Genomic DNA, 18343 nt, shown 5'->3' with positions numbered 1-18343 from the left:
CGCAGGCAGGTTGTCTCCGTAATTCATGCTCTTGACCACTAATTATACCACTTTTCCGGATGGAGTCAATTACCTCTCCGGATGGAGTCAATTACCTCTCGCCTCCTCAAGAGCTAGAAATCTTCCCTTCTTTCTCCTGCATCATACCCATCAGTGTATACCATGATATACTTCTCCCCATATTTTAAAACGGCATGTTTCTTAAGCTCCCAGTATGTTCCAACGAACATTTCTCTGCCCAAACTTTTCTGCAGAACGTCTCAAAAAAGTTGTCTGTATTCACTTGTGTTGGCCATCTTTAATCTCTCTTGTCCCAGTCACTTTTTGGTCTCTTAACCTAGGCTTTGACTCACAACCACGGTACTGAAAGAGCTTTGGTCAAGGTCACCAATGATGTCCATATCGTAAACCTTAATGCTGAATCTGTCTTCCTCTTGCTTTCATCACTTGGGTTCGTTGACACATATTCTCTTATTGATGACTCCCACATATACATCTCAAGCCTAGACCCCCGCTTCAGAATTCCAGATTTGTATTTTTGACTACTTATACAACATCTCTACTTTGATGCCTAAAAAGCATCTCAAACTTACATGTAGGAACACAAACTCCTGACCTTTCTGTTACAAAAGTCTTCCCCAAGGGAGTTAAGGTTTAGTAAGTGCAACCTCCCCCTTTCTGTCCCTCAGGCTAAAACTCTTAGTGTCATCCTTAATTCCTTTCTTGCCTTTTTAACTGCACACCTAATCCTTTAACAAATCCTGCTAGTCTCAACTTCAAAATATAACATTATGCTTCCCATCATATACCTCTGAGTCCTTACCTTTTCACCCCAGAAGCTGTCAGAATGCCTGGTTCAGAGACTTTGAGGTTGTTAGCAACATCTGTCTTATTATTCACAGGAATCTTCCCTCTTCCTGGTTCTGTTTCTACCTCCCCCCCGCCCCACCAGCTTAGTTAGTCTATGATGAGAGTATAGGATTTCAGAGAACAGCAAGGAAGAGAGATGTCTTTTAGTGGTTCTGCTCCCATAAGTCAGGATGTTCCCCTAGAGCAAGGAAGACCAAAATTTGCTACCCGCTTGGAGTTGAGAAAGGGAAAACTATAGGGAAAAAACTTAATATATTAGTAAATTGTCCTACCGGAGTAAAGAACAGATACACTTTTAAAGAACATATGGGAAGGGCGCCTGGGTGGCTCAGTCAGGTAAGCATCCCACTTCAGCTCCGGTCATGATCTCGCAGTTCATGAGTTCGAGCCCCGAGTGGGGCTCTGTGCTGACAGCTCAGAGCCTGGAGCCCATTTCGGAGTCTGTGTCTCCCTCTCTGTGTCCCTCCCCGGCTCATGCTCTCTCTTTCTCTCTTTCTGAAATAAATACACACTAAAAGAAAATTTAAGGAATATATTGAGATGGATGAAGTAGAGGCAATGGGAAGCAAGGAAAAGAATACCACCACCTCTCAACACTGAGACAACAAGGAGCATGAAAACGAACCAGCCACCACTGGACTAGTTTGCAAAAGAAGCATTGACTAGGGAGGAAGCCATTTTTTTTTTTTTTTTAAGTTTTTTAATTTTATTTTGAGAGAGAGAGACAGAGCATGAGCGGAGGAGGGCCAGAGAGAGAGAGAGAGACTCAGAATCTGAAACAGGCTCCAGGTTCTGAGCTGTCAGCACAGAGCCCGAGGCGGGGCTCGAACTCACAGACCGCGAGATCGTGACCTAAGCTGAAGTCGGACACTCAACCGACTGAGCCACCCAGGCGCCCCATGGAGGGAGCTGTTTTTTAATTTAGGCAAGGGGGTGGAGGGGACGCTCAAGTTGGTTGAGTAGAAAAAAAGGCATTTCCACCTTGGGCATTAACCAACAAAAAGTAGTAGGGTGTGATAAGACAAAAAATATTTAAGTGTTCTAAGAAACGTGATAGTGATAGTAGGTTAAATATTATACTACACAAATTTCTGTGGTAAGCAAGTATAATTTCCTGCATGGATTATCAGCAACAGTGTCAAGGGTAAAGGCAATACCATCTTTGCAATCAAAGTATCATCTCAAAGGAGAGCTTACCTTGGGGAAAAAACATAAAATTATTCAAGTTCATGACAACAGGACACAAAGCAGTTATAAATCCTGTAAGACAATGCCATTAGCCCCAATACGCTTACTGTTTATTTTCTTCAAGGTAACTATTTTTTTTTTTTAATTTTTTTTTTTTCAACGTTTATTTATTTTTGGGACAGAGAGAGACAGAGCATGAACGGGGGAGGGGCAGAGAGAGAGGGAGACACAGAATCGGAAACAGGCTCCAGGCTCTGAGCCATCAGCCCAGAGCCTGACGCGGGGCTCGAACTCACGGACCGCGAGATCGTGACCTGGCTGAAGTCGGACGCTTAACCGACTGCGCCACCCAGGCGCCCCTCAAGGTAACTATTAAATATTTTTTCAGCTTTACCTTTATCTAAATAATAAGATATAAAGGTTAACTCAGTGTATTGTATTGCTGAAGTTCAATATTTCCCAATATCTGAAATTCCTGTGATTATAAACCTGTGTCCATTGATTCCACTTTAATCTTACAGAATAATTATGCGGAACTTACCATTTTTACTTCTCCACTGAACACAAGTCTTCTCCGTGAGCCTTTCCTACTTTGGGCGCACTGCGTTTGCACTTTCCGTTCCTGCTATGTGAATCTCATCTATTTGCCCTTCCTTAATTCACATCCTGTCTCGAACGCCTCCCTGCCCACCACGCGCTCGTGTAGCAAAGATAGCTTAGATAATCCCTGTACTCTGTACAGGTGATTGCTGTAATATTTGTTAATTCTACACTTTTTCTCTCACTGTGTTAGTTTTGCTTTTCCTGTGATAGGACATAAGCAAATTGGGGGTAGCCACTGTGTTGTAGATCTTGGTAAGCACACACCTAGCACATGGTGACCTGCACATAGTAGGCGCGCAGGTGTTTTTCTAAATAACTGAATCGGTGTTATGCTCGCTGCTACCCCAGGAAGCACCAAACTGTCACAAAGTAGGCGGAGCAGGCCCTCTTATTTAACAAACAATGGATTAGTAGCTATGTGTGGCTAAATGCAGAACTTCTAGGAAAGTTCAAAAAATTTCCTAATATTAGAAGCTATTAGGAAATTATTGTTAATCTCGTTAGTTGTGATGATTGTGGTTAGGTAGAAAACATGTCCTTCTTGTTAGAAATGAATACTGAAGTATTTACAGTGAAATACCATGATGCATATGACGTTTACTTTAAAATACTTTAACAACAAAATGGATGAAGCAATATGGCAAAATAATTATTGTTAAATTTAGTTATATGTATATGCTAGTCTATTCCAGGCTTCAAACGTAACCGGTAAGATGAGAAGAATGGATAATCATCTAGAAAGTAATGTGATTGTCCTTAGGTAAATTAATAACAAGTGACACAACTCTTATATGAGAATATGACATGCTTGAGGTAGTACAATATGGCGTAATTTACAAGTAACTTAAGGGGCACCTGGGTGGCTTAGTTGGTTCAGCATGGGACTCTTGCTGAAATTTTGGCTTAGGTCATGATCCCAGGGTCATGAGACCAAGTCCCGAGTCAGGCTCTGTGCTGAGCGTGGAACCTGCTTAAGATTCTCTCTCTCTCTCTCTCTCTCTCTCTCTCTCTCTCAGTGCCTGAGTGGCTCAGTCGGTTAAGTGACCAACTTCAGCTCAGGTCATGATCTTGCGGTCCGTGAGTTCAAGCCCCACCTCGGGCTCTGTGCTGACGGCTCAGAGCCTGGAGCCTGCTTTGGATTCTGTGTCCCCTCTCTCTCTGCTCCTCCCCCGCTCATGCTCTGTCTCTCTCCGTCTCTCAAAAATGAAAAAATGTTGGGGCGCCTGGGTGGCGCAGTTGGTTAAGCGTCTGACTTCAGCCAGGTCACGATCTCGCGGTCCGTGAGTTCGAGCCCCGCGTCGGGCTCTGAGCTGATGGCTCAGAGCCTGGAGCCTGTTTCCGATTCTGTGTCTCCCTCTCTCTCTGCCCCTCCCCCATTCATGCTCTGTCTCTCTCTGTCCCAAAAATAAATAAACGTTGAAAAAAAAAATTTTTTAAAAATGAAAAAATGTTAAAAGAAATTAACTCTGCCGCTCCCCTGCTCACGCTCACTCTCTAAATAAATAAATAAGTAAATAAAAGTAACTGAAAATGTTTCGCACCAGGAGAACCAAATGATAGCATTATTAAGTACTTATGAGATGCAGGAAAATAATCTCCTATTTAGAAATAAATATTTATATTTAAGAATATAAATTTCAAGTACTACATGAGACAAAAATGCAATCCATTATTTATTTCCATTTAGGGAAAATAAATTTTTCTTTACATATCTTCTTGAATTTTTCTTGCTATACATGTAAAATCAATGCGTTCACTGACATGAATAAATATAAATAAATTAATCTTAATATTACAAAAGAATAAGATTTAGGATTTGGCTATGAACACCCCCTACTTCAGAAATATAGACTCTTATGTTAATGTTGTAATATACTTTTAAAGACATTAAGTCAATGAAGATACCTTTCAACCTTTCACAGGGGTCTTTCTCCAAAAAAAAAAAAAAAAAAAAGATTGTTTTTAAACAAAATTATAGCCAAAGAATTACTTCTTCATTCTGTGTTCCCCCATTTCCACCAACTAACCCCAGAAAAATCAATGCTCTTGGGTCATTAGCATGTTTTTCCTTTAAAAAATTTTGCCAACGCCTTCAGCCTCATCATAATGGAATAAGAAAACAGGACAATGCCTAATAGTCAAGAGTTATTTTACAATACGGTTCATCTCTCTTTGGCAAGTCTACTCAGAAGAGACTTCCGGTTTTTTGTTTTCAATATCCAATCACTGTTTTTAATATTTAATTTTCTTTGTAAACAAAAGTAACATTACACATCTAGTGAAAAAACTCACTTATTTCCTTCACATTCACGTTCACGTTCTAAGCATGAACAAACCTCTGCACTTTCCTACGCTTTAAGGAAAGTAATCACTCTAAATCTTGCAAGTGGTTCTATTTTCAAGAGGTTTAGGACAGACTTGCTCCATTGATTTTCCTACGCCCCGTAAAGACAGTGATAACATGAAAAAGACGAGCACTATTACATTTATTGTGTCCATTCCTCCACAAGGTTCTAAGAAACTAGAAATATTCTGCACACTTGTGTATATTTTCTTCTGATCTCTTCTTCGGCTAAGTCAGCTAGCCAATGGTTACTAGCGTCATAAGCAAAACTGTCAATGTTATACATGTGTGTCCTGAAAGTTAAAAAAGAAAATTAAAATCAAAATAATTTTATTGACTGATGATACACATTAATCTTTTGGTTATTATGTGATAAACGATGAAAATTAATCCGTTAATGTAGCATGCAAAACAAATGGAAATTAGTAAGTTATCCAACCTCAGCCAGGGTAGACTTTAGTATTTAGTTGCTATAGCAACACCAACTAAACTAGGATACCTGAGTTTTTTAGTTTCTTGAAAATAAGCAGTCAAATTAGACTCAATGAAGATACTTTCAGAATAAAAGTCAATGAAAACCCCTGCTACATGTGCAATAGAGGAAAGTTTCGTCAAAAGACACCTAGAAAAAGACACCCAGAAAATTTCACAGATACGTTTATATTATGGTATTTTTGCATCATAATTTTGTATAATATAAAAGGGCTATAAGATCTATAAACGTGACTTATGAAAGATACCGTAAAACCAATTTTAATATTTCCTACACACTGGAAATTCTAAAAGCCACCAACCAAACCGGAGAAATACAAATACAAATACACTAGAAGCCAATCATCTCACGATGCAAACAGTCATAAGAAAGGCATTCCTATTTGTAAGTCCTAATGCATCCACCTTTTGTTTGACGAGATATTTGCGGTTTTGCTAGCATCCAGTCATTACAATAAGTTGAGTGCAAAACCCAAGGCGAGACGACGAACACAGAAGGGAGGACACGGCACGCGAATGAGAGACTCAATGAGTTAGTCACTCAATAATGAAAACCAATTCTGACAAGTCCTTGAACAGTCACAGGTTAAGTCCCGCCCCAGTGTACTGATGGACATTCTGCAAGACACAGAGATGCGACTTTATAAAACCATATACCTTTTAGAACTGACCAGAGGTTTGACTTCTGAGGTATCACCAATCATGGTGAAATTACGAAAGACAACTGCATGCTTTTCTGTTTTCATGTATGTAATAAGAGCTGAGTAGTGGAGAAGGAAAACACCAATTGAATTATAGAATGGTAATTTCAACCGAAAAGCAAGATCAGCATTCCCTTACAACTGGGTCCCTCTTTTGAACTAAAACTCATCACCCAAACCCAACATTTCTAAAAAGAAGTAAGCAAATCCTTTGATAGGCAAACATGAAGGATCACCAGGCGAAGGTACATTATCACCTTCATACTCATTAACCCTTTTCCCAGTCCCTATTAAGATCCAATGTTTAATTAAATCAGTATGAGATCTGGAGTGTAACCAGGAATGTATGAACTTTGCTCTTACCTTCAACAGCTTATACTTGCAAAACTAGGCAAGTGGAGTGTTTTTTTAAGGGCACTTGAAAAAGGCAAATTCCTCCTCAGGGGTTTGCGCGAATTTCTCTGATTCAGAAATAGGGGAACTAGGTTTATTGCAAAACCCCGGTGAAATTCAAAACAGGTATTTTCTCCTTCTATGTCTCAGCACTTTTCATCCTATTAAAACCATCATGGTTGATTATTTTACTAAAGTAGGTAAAGAAACTGAAGCAGCCCAGAGAGCGCCCAATACACTCCACCTTCCCTTCCACCCCTCTCACCTACCAAGCACTGGCTTTGGAAGGCAAACTGATAATGCTCTAATTCAAGAGGAGAGCTGGAATGAGGGCAAAGAAGTACAGAAGATGGGCAGTCTACTGTTTTTGCCACAGTAGTTTTGCTAAAGCATCTGTACCAATGCAACTCACTTAGTAGGTCTTAGAATTCTGTATGTTTTTGGTGAACTCTAAACCACGTTCTTAAAAAGCTTCTGAAAAATCTGAACTCTTTTACTACATTTGCTATTATAGCAATAAAACATACATACATACATATATATGTATATATATACACATATGTATATATATACATATATATATAATATATATATATATATCTAGAATACTTTATTGGCAGTAAACAAATAGCTGTAAAAACTATTTTAAAAACCCACAAAGCCCAGGACCCAGTGGTCAGATAATTTTACCAGAAGACTGAACCATTCAGTGTTTTAAAGAACATTTACATAATTTAGCTTATAATAGGCTTAAATCATATTGTTAATTTAAGGAGAAAGGTAAGAGTTACAGAGGGTAAAAAGTAGATAGCTCACATCAACCCCCAAATTAAAACAAGCCATTTAGTAACAGCATTAAAATATAGTTGTTTTGAGGGGCCTGGTTGCTCCGTCGGCTAAGCATCCGACTCTTGATTTTGGCTCAGGTCATGGTCTCACATTCATGGGATTGAGCCCCACATCCAGCTCTGTGCTGACAGCACAGAGCCTCCTTGGGATTCTCTCTCTCCCTCTCTCTCTGCCCCTTCCCTGCTTGCACTCTCTCTCTCAAAATAAATAAATAACATATATATCTATATATATATCTATATGTATATACATATATATACATATAGATATATATATACATGTATACATATGTATACTTGAATTATTTCTAAACTGCCCTAATGCCTATTTTTTTATCAATTCAAAACCATATATTTCTTATTAATTCAAAACAACCATATATATATGTATATGTGGTATATGTATACATGTATGTATACCATATATATGTATGTATGTATACCATATATATATATACATGTATACATATGTATACTTGAATTATTTCTAAATGCCCTAATGCCTCTTTTTTTATCAATTCAAAACCATATATTTCTTATTAATTCAAAACAACCATATATATGTATATGTGGTATATGTATACATGTATGTATACCATATATATGTATATGTGGTATATGTATACATGTATGTATACATATATACATATATACATATGTATATATACATGTATATATATGCATATATGTGGTAATATGTATATATATGGTATGTATATATGTGGTATATGTATATATATACATATGTATATGTATATATATACATATGTAATGCATATGTATCTATGTATATGTACATAAGTATATATATACATATACCACATATACATATATATATGGTTGTTTTGAATTAATAAAAAATATATGGTTGTTTTGAATTGATAAAAAAATAGATAGGCATTAGGGCAGTTTAGAAATAATTCAAGTTTATATGAACTCTACAGTAAGGTTTCTGAACAGAGGAGGGTCAAGTTAAATAATCCTCTGTTGACAGGAAATGTCAGAGCCAACCAAGGCATCATACTTAAAATACGTTTAGTGCAGGTCAGATGTTCCAAATCATGACGACTTTTTTTTTTTTTTTAATGTGTTGCTGTTTTACCATCTGAGGGCTTTCCATGTGCCAAGCAACATTCTACCTTCTTCTTTATGGCGGGCAACTCATTCGATCCTTACTACCATCCCGAGGCAGGTACTATGCCCCTCCCACTTCACAAATAAGAAAACGGAGGCATTAGAGAGATGAAGTTACCCGTTGTCACATGGCACATAAAGTGTAGAGCCAGGTGGATTCAAAGCCAGTGGTCAGGCTCCTGAGCCCGCCCTCCTAACCAATGGGCTGTTTTTAGCTGTTTTGGTGTGTTTTAATAAATACGACTCAGAAAAAGGCTACCCACAGACAACGTTAATAATATATTAGAGTCTGACTTTTCTTGGGGTTTTGTTCTGTGTAACACAGATCCTATCATAAGTTGTACTGAGTAGGGACACAAGGTGATTTGATTAATGGATGGCAAAGTGAGAATTTGGCTTTCAAATCATTTGCCTTTGAAATGTTAATGTCCTTGAATTTACTGAAAAATTAAAAAAAAAAAGACACAAAGTCTGTTGACCCAGGGTTGTAATTACAGAGAAAAGGAATAAAGAGATAGATTTCAAAGCATACAATTAAGCTAAGAAAGTTACCTTCTGATACAGTGTCAGGTTTTACTGGAAAGAAGCTAAGAACAATTTTTTTTAAATCATCAGAATTTCTGCTCACCCTGATTTTCCATAGTGCCAGACAATTTTGCCTAGAATTAGGGTACCAATTACAGTACCAGCAACAAGTCCTTGAGGAGGAAAAAATTTAGTAACACAGTTAATAGAAACATGAACAATTACATATACAATGCAGTTTCACAATGACAAATACATTGGATATGAGACAAGTTAAAGAAAAATAGGAGACCATGAATGACAGTTTGTGTATAGCTTTTTTATGTCACGTTTGACAGTAAAAATTGCATGGTACTTATCCTGCTTTCTTTCAAAGCAAAATGAAATAAAATATTTAAAGTATCACCGTGCTCAAATAAAATTTGTTTAACGGGTTGGAGAGGATAATGAAGTGTTTCAACCTGACCATGTCCAATTTTATGATGACTGCCTTATGTAATTTTAGCACTAGGAGGTACCTTGAAGTTCACTCTAATTATGCAGATGAGTAATTTGAGTTTCAGAAAGGTGAGAGTTACGTCTGTGGTTGTTAATGGGAAGGCCACTTAGTTCATAGTGAAGATAAGAGATGTAGGCCTTTCTCCATCACAGGAAAGGTAAGATCACCTGTGCATGGGGGGGTACAACATATTTACTTTGCTTACAGAATATGCCCTCCAGTGTTTAGTCTTTTGTAGATAAAATTTCAGTTAGGAAAGCTAATATTTACTTTTAGGATTAAATGCACTATTTTGAGTTGAACGACAGAACAACAATTGGTCAAATAAATTGGTCAACAATACTTTTTATAGTTTGATTTTTACACATAATCTTTCTTCTCAAAACCCACCCTTTTGTCTTTTGTCTATGCCATTCTTGGTCTCCCTTTTCCTCCCTACTTCACCCTCTAGGGTCCTTGAAATCTATTATTTAGATCTGTATTGCATAGGAAACTACAGATAACAAAAGGAAAGCAACTGAGTGAGGTTAAATGTGGCCAAATCACAAATCAGTTCCAAATCAGCAAAATACAGATGTCACACAATCACACTGTCGTATGGATACATGATTTAACAAAACAGCTATTTCTACCACAGCTAAGTTTTTACAGTGTTTTACCCAATCAATTTCTTTAACTGATTCTCTACCACATCATTAGCGTGGAAAGACTGTATTCATAAAATATATCATGGCTCCTCAAAAATTTGGGGTTTCTTTTCCCTCCATCACTCCCCATTAACCTCTGCCATTTTCAATTGTTGAAAAACCATCCCATTTTCAATTTGAATGATAAATGAAGCTAGGAAATTTTAAAGTGATCCAGAGTATCTGGACGACAGAACTAAAATCTTACTCTTAGAACACTGATCAACGCATGTAACTCTAGAACAATGTGTGTGGAGACTCATGTTTTCACTGGGGACTAGAATAAAATACAGAAATAGGAGAAACAGGATCCTACATGAATGATTCTTTAGTAAATAATAAGAGTATTACCCTCCAAATTATAAGCAAAGAAAACTTTCGGGTATAAAGGCAATAGTTAACGTTCTCAAAATTCACTTGGTATCTACAGAAAACCAACCCAAGGGTGTTAAGACTTACCACTTGGAATAAATGAGGCAATGAGATTATGATTACGACAGCCACATTCTTGGTCATTAACTGAAGAGTTTTTAGGTAGGAAAATTATATAATTTTACAAAATGGGTTTCTGCCAAGTAAAAGGAGTGTTTTAGCAATGGTCCTCGTTGTACAGAATGATACTTAGTGTTTAAAACATCGCAAAGAGGGGCGCCTGGGTGGCGCAGTCGGTTAAGCGTCCGACTTCACCCAGGTCACCATCTCGCGGTCCGTGAGTTCGAGCCCCGCGTCAGGCTCTGGGCTGATGGCTCGGAGCCTGGAGCCTGTTTCCGATTCTGTGTCTCCTTCTCTCTCTGCCCCTCCCCCGTTCATGCTCTGTCTCTCTCTGTCCCAAAAATAAATAAACGTTGAAAAAAAAAAAATAAATAAAACATCGCAAAGCAGTTTGCCACCTTGTATCCCGTTACTCCAATAACTAGTGCAGTACTTGGCAAATAGTAGGAAGTGTTTAGTAAATATTTATTAAATTACGCTGAATGATGGATCTTCTTTTTACATAAGAGAAAACCGAGACCAAAAAACGGCGAGGTGATCGGTTTATTACTGTAGAAAAACGTATTTCTAACCCCAGGCTCTGGTCATGATTTTAACTGTTTCTAGTATTCTCAGTAAAAATACCTGAAGTTATTCAAGCCCAATTTATATCAGATGGAGTGCCTTCTCCATTCCTGAAGAACCCAAGTCAGATTCCACATACAAGATCTGATGTTAATTTAGTGATGCTTTTTCGGAAGAAATGTGAATTTGTCTCCTCACTTCAAAAGGTCTCACTTATATTGTTAATAAAGTGGAAATGTAGTCCAGATGCTATAAAAAAAAAAAAACTTAAAAAGTTGTGAATGGGTTGTTCTTCCTTCTAATCCTATTTAACAAAACAGAATAAAGGAACTGACGTCTGTGGACAAGTGAAGTCACAACAGAAAGAGATTTTTTTTTTTTTTTTGGTGGAAAAAGAATGTGCTTGATTAAACCTTAAATTTTCATTTCCAGATTGAGAAACCAGAATTCAACACTGCTTCCTCAGCAACATCCATAGGACCCTGTTAGGGTTTTGCTACCATCAATGGCTTTTCTGTGCCTCCGTACTTTTTAAGTGGGAGACGTTCACACTTCTCTTGCCAGCCTAAGAAGATCAATGAAAAATGCTATACTTACGCCACCTGACTTCTTAACTTTGAGTAACTTATAGACAATTGAGGTCATTTTATAACGGGATTTAAGTTTGGCATACGCAGAGACGGGTAATAGCACACACCGAAGACCTCGTATCACAGCATCCGATGCCTTTCAAATTACTACTGATGATTCACGAGTCTTGGAAATACACTTCCACTTGGGCTAGTCTGTAACATATGCCGTATGCAGGCGGATATATATAAAGCATAAATGAATAAGCATGTGATATTAAAGGATACAGAAAAAGCATTTTAGATATTTCACTGGGTAGTCTCTAATTTTTTCTTAAATATTCCTTCAGCGGACCTGTTCACCACCATGAGAAATTTATGAATGTCACAATATGGGATTTCAGCAATGACGGGGGAAAGAAGAACCAAGACCACATTAATTTTCAAATTTGAGTTGTGCAGGTTTTTGTATAGGACAAGAATCGTTCTATCCTTTTGAGTACCTAGTGCTGGAGAAACAAGTCAAGCCTCCATTGAAGCACCTAAGAGCTGTGTGACCTCGGGTAAGTTACAAGTCTTGCAAAAACAGTTCTTTCCGCTAAAAAAAATGGGACATAGAGACACTGTAAGATGTTTTGAGAAGTAAATAAAATAATACATATAAGAATCTCACGACAGGACTTGCCACACAGCCAACACGCAACTATTACTTTAATAAAGGACTGTTCTTATTCTTTGGTGTGGCCAGAGGGAGTTGCTAAAACTGTCAGAACACCATCTTAGGAAAACAACAGTGACTGCATTCTAGGACTTCTTTAAGCTACTATTTATTCAATGTTGAACACCGTGCGGGGAGTTTTCATATCCTACTATCTCATTCGGCTTCAAAGACTTGAAACAGGGATCATAAAAAGAGAAAACCGGGACTCAGATTAAGCTCAATCATTGGGGCTGAATAATTACTAAATTAAACAAACCAAAACAAACCAGGATTCAAACCAAGGTCTGCCTGACTCCAAAGCCCAAGCCTGTCTTCTTCTATACAATGTTGGCATAAAAAAACAAAACCAGAAACAAGAGCGAAAACAAAATACAACTATGAAGAGAATGTATTCTCAGTGGGGTGTAGTATCATCCCAAGAGGCTGAAAAAAATCTTACTTTCTTATGTATAAAGTAAAGGTATAAATGCAGTATATAAATAGATTTGCATTATATTTGTGGTAGTAAAATGTCACAGGGAGACCATTAGTGGGGGGAAACGTCTAAACTGTTCCTTGAGGGAGAGAAGGCAATAATGAAACAAAAAAAAAAAAAAAAAAAAGATTGGCTACACGAGTGCTGAGCAAGCATAACGTACACACTTGCAGGATCGCTGTATTGTATACCTGAGACTAAGGGAAAAGGAGTGTCTGTTACACTGAAATAAAAACAACGCACAAATATAAACAAACAGAATGAGAAAAGCGGCCCGATTCACAGAACACTTTGAAGAAATAAGGATAACGTTTAGGTTTATATTTTACAAAGCTAGGATCCCTAAGAGAACGAGCGCTGCAGATCTTCTTTAAGAAGGGAAGAGCTCCTCTTTATTTTTGAGCACAAGTTGGGATTACAACTACCCCCGAGAGAAAGTCTCTGGAAGATCGCACAGTCCACAGTTCAAGAATGTCAGAGAAAGTAAGCACTTCAGACCTACATCCGATGCTACTGGGCAGCTGAGAAAAAGCCCACCCGTTAGACTCACCGTTCTTAACATTAAATCATGAAATCGTGAGATTTTCATTTAGAATACATTTATTTCTATTTAAAATATCAAACAGACAAAGTGAATTCCAACTGTTCAAATCTCTCAAGATAAATACTTTAGCTAAGGAGAGGTTCATTCAAAATATAAAAGAACTATAAATAATAATAATAAATACCTGCTTTCAGCTTTAGCCCCTTGTCTCACTAATGCATATATAGATAGGAGACTTTGGCTTATAAGGACATAATTTTGAAATACTTTCTTTATAAGAGTGTATCTTCTAGTGGGTATGATTAATATGCCCACTTAGCTGTATTGCTTTTGAACAAACATTTCTTTTACCATCTTCGTTAGGAGTTATTAATCTTCTTGTTAAAAGGTATAACATCAGATAATATATTTAAGAACAACAAAAAAGAACTGGGACAAAAACTAGAATAAATGGTGACACAGTAGGTCCTTAGGTCTACGCCAACGGGATATTTTTTAAAGCTAACTTGCTTTACATCACTGACAGGGCAGGGAAATGGAAGAGGATATAACCAAAGGTACTCTGCTGTCTCTGGAATGGGACAGAAGTCTAGAAACAGTCAAGGAGTAGTTTATGATTACTTGTAGAATACTAGAGGCTTAAAAACTGTATTGGTACCTGCCTCTTCTTTGTTGTTCTTTGGCCCCTAGCTTGACGATGCATTGAGACAATAAGCATTCAATAATACCTGATTGACTGGCCACATGATTTGAAGTTGCCCTAAAACTACCTTGGAACAAGAACACGGTTGGGAATACTTAGGAACATACCGAGTACCTAATGGTGTCCACCAAATACGTCGATAAAATGCATTTACCTGTTTTCTCTTCGATACCCTTAAACACTGCATTTTAATAGTATTCCTAAGACACTTAAAAGACAAGATTCTCTTCCAGGAATATGGGTTGTACATCCCACAGTGACGACAATTTCTTTTAACTGCCGAAGAACCAAACTTACCAATTGCAGCGATGTTAGCATCTGAAGAAGAAAAAAAAACAAAAACAAAAGAATTACAAAAAAAAAATAAATAAAGTCAATGATTTCCTAGCAATTTTATTTATCAACAAAATGCACTCCAAAGTTCAAAAGTAACTCAGATTTTCGTAACTAAAAGAAATAATTGTAAGTAAATTTATGAAACAGTTATATATTAACTTAATCAAACGACATATACCACAGTGCGTATCTATTCAGCAGAGTCAACACTGTAAATATGACACATGACTAAGAATACTGCAACAAACACCATACAATTTGGGACTTGATGGCAAGAAGCGAGTTTGAAAGCTTAAATAGTAAACTGCAATCCAATCCTCTGACCGAGAAACTATCAGAAACTGAAGTCTCTTTCAGCAGACTCTATCAAAACTCAAATTACCATAGCACCTTAGTTTTTATACCTTTCAATGACTGTGAATGAGGCAAGTGAAGGCAATGAAGTAAACTTTACTTTCAAGTAAATATATTTATAGTAATATTCTGCTCTCTTAAGTAGTGAACAAATTTACTCACGGGACCACTGAGAACAGGCAATATTACACAGCAGAAAAAGCACAGGACTGAGAGCTGGCAAACAGGTGTATACCCCCCCCCCACAATTTTCTCCCTAGTACTAGGCACGGTCTGAATCCTACAAATTAATCTCTGTGCCTTGAATGCACCATCTATAAAACGAAGCTAAAAAGACTTATTTTGTAAGCTTGTTATAAGGACTAGTGTCCAGAAATGGAAAGTGCATGGTACATGCTGTAATCGTAAGTACCCAGTTAAGTGACAGCAGCTACTTTCTTTTTCCATATGAGCAAAAAGTGGTAGATGATATTTAAAGAGTAAGTTAATGGGGCACCTGGGTGGCTCAGTCGGTTAAGCGTCCGACTTCGGCTCAGGTCATGATCTTGCGGTCCGTGAGTTTAAGCCCTGCATCAGGCTCTGTGCTGACTGCTCAGAGCCTGGAGCCTGTTTCAGATTCTGTGTCTTCCTCTCTCTCTGACCCTCCCCCATTCATGCTCTGTCTCTCTCTGTCTCAAAAATAAATAAACGTTAAAATTAAAAAAAAAAAAAAAGAGTAAATTAATTACTTAAAAGAGAGAAAATTGACCCCAAATATTGGTTGTATTTTTATCACAATGTTTGACTTAGGTTTATTTTTTTTCAGATTTAGTTTAAGTTTGTTAAATTATCTTGTATTTTTTTGGGGGGGGGCAGAAAGAAATATTTCAACAAAGTTAGCTCTATAACAAATTTATATAAAGTGAAACTTATGGGGCGCCTGGGTGGCTCAGTCGGTTAAGCGTCTGACTTCAGCTCAGGTCGTGATCTTGTGCTTCATGAGCTCTTGCCCCACATCGGGCTCTGTGCTGACAGCTCAGAGCCTGGAGCCTGCTTCGGATTCTGTGTCTCCTGTCTCCCTCCCTCCCCTGCTCATGCTCTGTCTCTCTCTGTCTCAAAAATAAATAAAAAATTTAAAAAAAAATTTTTTAAGTGAAACTTATGGGGCACCTGGATGGCTCAGTTGGTTAAGTGTCTGACTCTTGATTTTGGCTCAGGTCGTGGGATAGAGTCCTGCTTTGGGCTGCGTGCCGTGCGGAGCCTGCTTGGGATTCTCTCTCTCCCTCTGTCTATCTCTGCCCTGCTCATGCTCTCTCTTTCTCTCAAAATAAATAAAAGCCTTAAAAAAAAATTTTAAGGGACTTAAATTTTTTAAGGGCTTAGTCGGTTAAGTGTCCAACTTCAGCTCAGGTCATGATCTCTCAGTTAGAGGGTTTGAGCCCCGCATCGGTCTCTGTGCTGACAGCTCAGAGCCTGGAGCCTGCTTCGGATTCTGTGTCTCCCTCTCTCTCTGCCCCTCCCCTGCTCATGCTCTGTTTCTCTCTCAAAAATAAACAAATGTTAAATTTTTTTTTTTAATTAAAAATAAAGTGAAACATTTCTCTTTTCCATGCTCTATGAAAAACTGGATGTATTCAACCTAAACCATTTAGGTTGAAGACGTCAAATAACCTCCTACAAGTGTTGAAAGTAACAAACTAAATATAAAGGTGTCAACGTAAGCTATAAAACCGATATTGAGTACCAAAAGTCAAGTTAGATGATGAAATATATGCCATACTGCTTACATAAATTATAAAAACATAGAAAACAATATCAATGTACCACTAATGGAAATACACATACAACACGAGAATTAAAACGTAGATAGGATGCTTACACACAGACCTCAAGGCAGTAATTGCCTTGAGGGAGACAGAAATGGTGACACAGAACAGTGTCTGCAATGTTCAAATTCTTAAAAATACCCAGGTAATGGCAAGAAAGACTTCAAGATAACAACTGTGAAATGTATGAAATCGTTACAAAAATATGGTCACAATGTGTATAACTGTCTTTGAAAAAACACAGTTATCTGATGCCATTGAGGAATGACTCAAAGCAGGTAGGAATGGGTTAAGATTCTGTGTATTTGCACGTATTTGGCTTTTTACCTAATGGAATCAAGAAATATACAAAGGAAATTTCAACAATGATATCTGTAATGTTTTCAGCTCTTAAGAATCGTCTGGGGTGATGGCAAAATAGACCTCATCATAGCAGTTATAAAACCTGAACAAAATATGCAAAAACATAATGACGGTGATTTGATGGCACCAGAGGGCACAGGAAGACAGGCAGAAATTGGTCAAGACCAAAAGAGGGAGAAGAACTGCCTGGAACGTGGTTTGTGTGTTTGCCGGGAAGGAAATCCCTGGCCATGTGGTGTAAGGGGCAGAATGCCAGGGGCCTACTGGCTGGATAAGTCAGTGGATGGAGTTCAGGATCAACAGAGCATCTGGAAAGGGAGGGGGCAAATCTGAGGGACTTCTACGATTTTATTTCTTGACGTTTGTGGTAGTTACACAAATATTTGCTTTAGAAAAGTTATTGAGCCACACATGGGTATTTTATGCAGTGTGTGTGTGTGTGTGTATGTGTGTGTATTTGTTCAAACAAAAATTTACAACGATTTTTTAAAAATTATCTCTTGGCTCACAGTCCTATTGAGATTTTCGAAGGAACCGAAAAAAAATAGACATCTCTCATACGGAACAAGAACGTCCATAAAAATTTTGGCTACACATTAGACAAGTTATGAGACAAAAGGACATCCCAGTAGCCTGAAGCAGCAGTAACTAGTAAGAAGGGTTTCATTGGTTCACTCAACAGGTATTTCTGAAGTCTACAGTCTATTTTACTCCACTTTTATAAAAACTGTCATTTAAAGAGCCTTGTGTTAACATAGACTATTTCAAAGAATTCTGTGTTTTCCCTTACTTAGAAGACACTGTTGAGATGCTTTACCAACTCTAGGGAATCTGGAACACCCTTTAGCATGCTTAAGGGATGGACCTCTATCAATCAACCAGACCCAGAAATCAACCTTAAGGATGGTACAGGTTTGGTTCTCAGAAGGGTCCTGAAGAAGTCAACGACTCCCTAAAGCTAACGTGGAAAACAGAATTTCTTCACCAATCTTAATTTCGCATTGTTTTTATGGAGCCACAATCTTTTTCTATGTTATTGTAAAATGTGTCTTTTTAAACAACTTGCCCTAGCATACTCCAAATCTGCCTCTGAAGAAAGTCAAGAGCGCTAGCATGAAAAACTCCTTCTACCGT

The 18343-nt window shown here is 37.8% G+C and overlaps 1 protein-coding gene across 10 annotated transcripts in view; it reads right to left on the bottom strand.

Moving 5' to 3' along the window:
• CD55 (CD55 molecule (Cromer blood group)) overlaps nucleotides 1–18343 on the bottom strand; it is a 48578-nt gene that overhangs the window by 12531 nt on the left and 17704 nt on the right. For 2 of the 10 annotated variants that reach the window (XR_015245915.1, XR_015245914.1), the window contains exons 9-12: nucleotides 14649–14669; nucleotides 9202–9271; nucleotides 6155–6257; nucleotides 4322–5298 (exon numbers count right to left, since the gene is read on the bottom strand). Coding sequence is in view for 8 of the 10 variants with exons in the window: in XM_086693514.1 (XP_086549640.1) it covers nucleotides 14335–14669 (335 nt within the window). In the remaining 2 variants the exon portion in view is untranslated. Of the gene's footprint in view, nucleotides 1–4321; nucleotides 5299–6154; nucleotides 6258–9043; nucleotides 9272–11300; nucleotides 12507–13686; nucleotides 14670–18343 lie in introns of those variants that run through there. The other 8 variants (XM_086693514.1, XM_086693516.1, XM_086693515.1 and 5 more) reach the window with 7 other exon arrangements.

The sequence above is a fragment of the Puma concolor genome, chromosome E4, assembly GCF_028749965.1.
Source record: "Puma concolor isolate L17-30 chromosome E4, mPumCon1.1.hap2, whole genome shotgun sequence".
Taxonomy (NCBI): Eukaryota; Metazoa; Chordata; class Mammalia; order Carnivora; family Felidae; genus Puma; species Puma concolor.
This window is presented reverse-complemented; position numbering and strand designations above follow the sequence as displayed.